This window comes from Penaeus chinensis, chromosome 42 (assembly GCF_019202785.1).
Source record: "Penaeus chinensis breed Huanghai No. 1 chromosome 42, ASM1920278v2, whole genome shotgun sequence".
Lineage (NCBI taxonomy): Eukaryota > Metazoa > Arthropoda > Malacostraca > Decapoda > Penaeidae > Penaeus > Penaeus chinensis.
This window is the reverse complement of record NC_061860.1, coordinates 6,444,590-6,449,777: the sequence shown is the minus strand read 5'-3', so window position 1 is coordinate 6,449,777 and position 5,188 is coordinate 6,444,590. Positions and strand designations below refer to the sequence as shown.

The following is a 5,188-nucleotide window of genomic DNA, read 5'->3' as shown; positions in this document are numbered from 1 at the left end:
GTTTTTGTTAGAATTATTATTAATATTATATATTATTACTATTATTATTATTACTATTATTATTATTATTATTATTATTATTATTATTATTATTATTAATATTATTACTACTACTAGTACTACTACTACTACTACTATTACTATTATTGTTACTACAGTTGCTGTTATCAACATAGGTGCTCTGAAAATCATTATTTCATTATTTGTCGCAGCTTTTTCACACAGGTTATCTGGAAAGGAACTGCATATAATATCATAATCTGTGAATGAGTTAAGGATTAAGGGTGATTCTCTCAAAGTGATTACAAATGTTGATTTTTTTTTTTTTTTCTTAATTTATCGTAGTATTGCTTGGTGTTTGTTGCTGTACATGTCGGCTTTGTGTGAGAACATACTATCAGCTGTAAATTTCGGGTTGATGAGTGTGACAGTGATTTTATGATGATAGTAGGCATGGAGAGAGTAAAAGAGTATGGAGATGGTGGTGATGGTGGTGATGGTGGTGATGGTGGTGATGGTGATAGTGGTCATGGTGGCATTGGTGTTTGTGGTGGTGGTTATGGTTGTGATATTGGTAGTAGAATTAGTAAAATAGAAGGAGAAGTGGTAGTGGTAATTAGAGGAATCCAAAAATTATTACTGGTAATTGTAGTAAATATTTGTAAAGTCAGTGGCATATTCTAGTTGTAGGAAGAAGAGGAAGTACAATGAATAGGGAGAGGAATGTGAAAAGGATTTAGAGAAGTGATACTACTTTTTTCACTGATGATTTTTTTGTAACTCTGCAGAACCAGAGAAATTCTTATTGCACTAAAGAATTGGCACCAGTATTTTTAAAGCAATTTTACACATTATTTTGAATAACTCTTTTGTTTCTATAGGGGGAAAAAAACAGCATGCAATGTGTATGACTTCAACATAGTGAAAATTATTTGCCTTTCCTGAAATTCACTGACATCCTCTCTTTCAGATCATGACCAATCCTAACATGTAATAAATCACTGGCTGTAATTATATACATCTCATTATGCCATTTTCCTTGCATACTTGCTGGGCCAAAATGCTTTGCAGAGTTACTGCCTTCCCACAGATGAATAATGAGTGCCATTTCTCTCTGTGTTGTGGCAGGGGACCTCAGTGTGTGGGGTAATGAGGGGACGTAGCAACACGAGTGCCCGGGCCCTCCGTCTCCGCCCTAGCCCCATTCTTCTGCCAGCCTCCAGTGCCAAGCTTACGTCTCCCTCTCTGTCAACCCGCCCGTGAAGATGCTGCCATTGGGGTTGAACTTCTTTCGACGAGTCGCCGCCTCCCTTTTTTTAATATATATATGTATGATTATATATGTGTGTATGTGTGTGTATATGTATCTTTATGCATGTATATATATATTTATGTGTATATATATATATGTATATATATATATATATATATATATATATATATATATATATATATATGTATGTATATACATACACACACATGTAGGTTTACATATATATATATATATATATATATATATATATATATATATATATATATATATGTATATATATGTATATATTTATATATTTATATATATGAATATATTTATGCACATATATACATATATGTCGTTCATATTTGTATGTGTGTATGTATGTATATGTACATATAAAGAGCATGGAAGAATGGAAGCGGATGTCGAGAAGTTGCCGAGTCTGTTTGTCTGTTGGCAGGAAGGAGTGAGTGTCATTTCCTTCCTTCCTGATGTTGTGATTTAAAAGAAAAATTAGGAAACGAAAAGACCAAAATTTTGCTGTTCCTCACTGGGTTTTTCCTAGTCTTATAGAGGCAAGATTGCCCATGGAGCAGATTTGTTCCCTTGTATCTGATACAGCAAAGATGTTCCGACACACAAGGAAAAGAAGATAGTCTCATGTATCGCTCTTTGTTTGGAAATTTTCTGAAAGTTCTTGTGGAATGCCATTTAAATAAGATGAAAAAGAGAAAGAATCAAACGACAAGTGCTATTGTGTATGTAATATTTCATGTACATCTTGTAATGTATTGCATTTCAATGTGAATCTTTATGGTAATTCTAAGAGTGTCTATGTTTGAGAACTTGTCTTTTATACAGTAACATTAGTGTTCAACACTAACTGAAGGAGTGGTAAGACTCCAATCATCTAGGCTGTGATGAGGTCCAGTTTACTCAATTGGGGTTCTGAGTAGGCAGTCATCAAGGAAGGACCATTTTATATGGATTCTTGTATATTCATGGAAATATTGAGAAGTATTTTGGTCAGAATATTATTTTTAGATTACCCTGAATAGAGACTATGATCAAAATTTTTATCTCTGCTTAAGGATTAGTTTTTTTTTTTTCTTTCTTTCTTTTTCTTTCTTTTTTTCATGAATCTAATTAGATGCAACCCTCGTCTTAACACAGTGTAGTTTTTATTGTGACAAGAAAATTCTTCAAGCTCAAATAAGCTCAATTTAGCACTAACGTCCAATCATAGCCAATGTCTTGATTACATCCAGCTTGACAATCCTGGTTTATATTATTATGATTCATGATGCTTAAGTGTAAGGAGTTATAATGATAGGTGTGTGTGTCCGGTGAAGGAATGATAGGAGGAGAGTCTCTCATCCTCATATGAACTGTCTGTAGTAGTGTGTTGTTGCTACAAGCAACACTTTGTCCAGTTGCACTCTGGCGTGTCACGAAAGAGAGAGAAAATTTCGCCAAAAATGCCAGATGTTAGATCCTTGAAAGGGAACTTTGGACATGAGTTCTGCAGGTGGACCATCCTGTGTGCTAACTGTCTGTAATTACAAGTTCCTTAAGACATGTAGTATTATCTTTATTGACCTTTTTTTATTATCATAATTTTTTTCTGTTTTAATAATGCCCTGCGCATTTTTTGACAATAGACATGAGCTCCCGCTTGCTAAATTTTCTATCCATCTCCCCCTCATTAGGAAAAAAGAAAAAGAATAACAGAGGTGACAAAGGATAGGGGCCATCCTTGGTGTGCAATAACACAGATTTCTGGGAACTGATAGTTATTTTATGATTAACATTAGATTTTTACACTCGAGTGCAATACATAACTTGTGTAAAAGAGTTCATCAGTATTTCTATGGTTATAAATTACCAAAAGCTTCAAATCACTGCATGTAGTGTGAATAATGAATGTTTTAAAGATTATTCAGAGGGGCTTCAGGCAAGATGTGTAGCACATTTAGGAATATTTGTTTGTACATGTGTATGATTCATATGATAATACAATTTAGTTGTCTTTTTTTATGTAGGAATATTGTAAGACCTTTTGATTTTTGGATAAAAATGTAGCTATGCAATTTGCTAGGTTAAAGTGGACGACTGCTTTGGTGTAGTTTAGTACCTACAATCTCAATTTTTCCATGTTAATGTTAGTAAAACTTATGCAAATAATCTGTAGTGATTGCAGTAAAATTTATATTTTACATTATAATTTATATATCTTTATGATACATATATAACATTACATGTGATGAGGGTGAGAGATATCACCATGTCTACTTTCATGGCTGAACAAACTTTCTAGTGGAACACAGAAATGGCCAACGGAAAAGTTGCAGGAGGCCTCCTGGTTTGCCCGACTGCCTTATTATCCACACCGAAATACTGTAGCTGCATTATGTATATTTTGTTAATGTACAACTACCAGAGTTTAGTTGTAAAATGGAAGTGCACTCTGAGCCTCACCAAGTATCATGAAAGTGACATGTTGTGTTCTGTTGAATTGGGTAGAATTCCTATCGGATAGAGGAACTTTTCAGTTCCAAAGCTCCATTCATGATTTTTTGTACAAATTCAAAGCCAATTTTTGTAAATATTGCTGACTTTTCATACAAGTACCAAGATAAGGCTTTTTTTTCTCTCTTCTCTGTCTCTTTGAATCAACATTTTTCTAAAGAGTAAAAGTACAAATTGGTATTCTAGTATTTTGTTTTTATGGATCAGGTTGTGTCAACATTCAAATTGATAAGCATTCTTTGGTGGTCTTTGGAGTTCCTCTCTCAGATCACCAAGACTTTTTTTCTTTCTTTCTTTCATTCATGTATTTAGCTGACAGTGTAAACCTCAGTCTCAGCATGCAGGGAGCCACAGTATCTCGTTTCACAAAGGAATCGTAGCACCGCTCATTGCAAGGAGAAAGAGGAGAAGGAAGAAGAAATGTAGAATTGATGTGCACAGACGTAAGGACTTTGCTCTCGGCTCTCCCCTCTGCCGCTCCGCCAAGAGTGTGAAGGCTGTTTAAGGCAAGTTTGTCATGATGTGTCATTCAAAACCTGAACTCAGAATATGAAATGTATAACTTTTCATATCAAGAAAAAAGAAAGAGAAAAATATCTTTTAAAGATACTGCCAGAGGCTCAACATGTCTGTCTCAAATTTTTGTGTTGTCCCTTCACCCCCTTTTGAATTAAATGGAAAGAAAAAGGGTGTGACTAGAAATGACTGCTCAACCTCTCATAGATTGTCTATTACCCTGCAATATAATTTTTTTCTTTCTTTTTTTTTTTCATAGTGTGTTACGTACAAGATTGTTCCATAGCATGATAGGAGTAAGCATAAGATAACTAGGTGAAGCTTCACTCAAGTAATGCCCAAAAAGTGTGAATAAATGTGAGATAAAGAAGAGAGAAAGAGAGAGAAAATGAAACAATTGACAGACTTTAGAGAAATTGTTTTGTTCTGTAAATAAGCTTACATGCCAATATAAGCATGTAGAAAAATGAAATGGCACAAAGAGATTCTTTGTAGGGGAATATTTTCTATACCTTTTTTCTGATTGTATAATTTAAAAAGAATTTATTTTGTAAGATTTTTTTTTTTTTTTTTTTTTCTCTTCATCTCCTACCCTTGCTTCCATTTTTTTCTTCTTCTTCTGTTCCTTAAAATCAGATTTTACATTTTTAAGTGTAAGGCGCTCTGTAAGAAACTTATGTCTTGTATGTATATTTGGCATTTTCCTTGTGAATACCTCAGCCAACGGTGCAAGGTTTTCTGCCGTCTTGTGTTGTCAGTTCGGCCTTTTGTGTGGCCATTGTAAGATCCTCCTCCCTTCCTCTGTCTCTGTGTTGTGGTTTTGATACATTTTGTCCAAGTATCTTTCCCGAGGATTTGGAATAAAAAAAGTGAGATGATGTTTATAAG

General features: G+C 34.1%; 1 protein-coding gene across 5 annotated transcripts in view; it reads left to right on the top strand.

The window, feature by feature from the left end:
- The window catches only part of LOC125047879, a 93,000-nt gene extending 91,648 nt beyond the window's left edge, over positions 1–1,352 (top strand). For 3 of the 5 annotated variants that reach the window (XM_047646423.1, XM_047646420.1, XM_047646424.1), the window contains one exon: positions 1,129–1,352. In XM_047646423.1, coding sequence (XP_047502379.1) covers positions 1,129–1,263 — 135 coding nt within the window. In that variant the 3' untranslated portion in view covers positions 1,264–1,352. The remainder of the gene's footprint in view (positions 1–1,128) is intronic. The other 2 variants (XM_047646421.1, XM_047646422.1) reach the window with 2 other exon arrangements.
- The last annotated feature ends 3,836 nt before the right edge of the window (positions 1,353–5,188 follow it).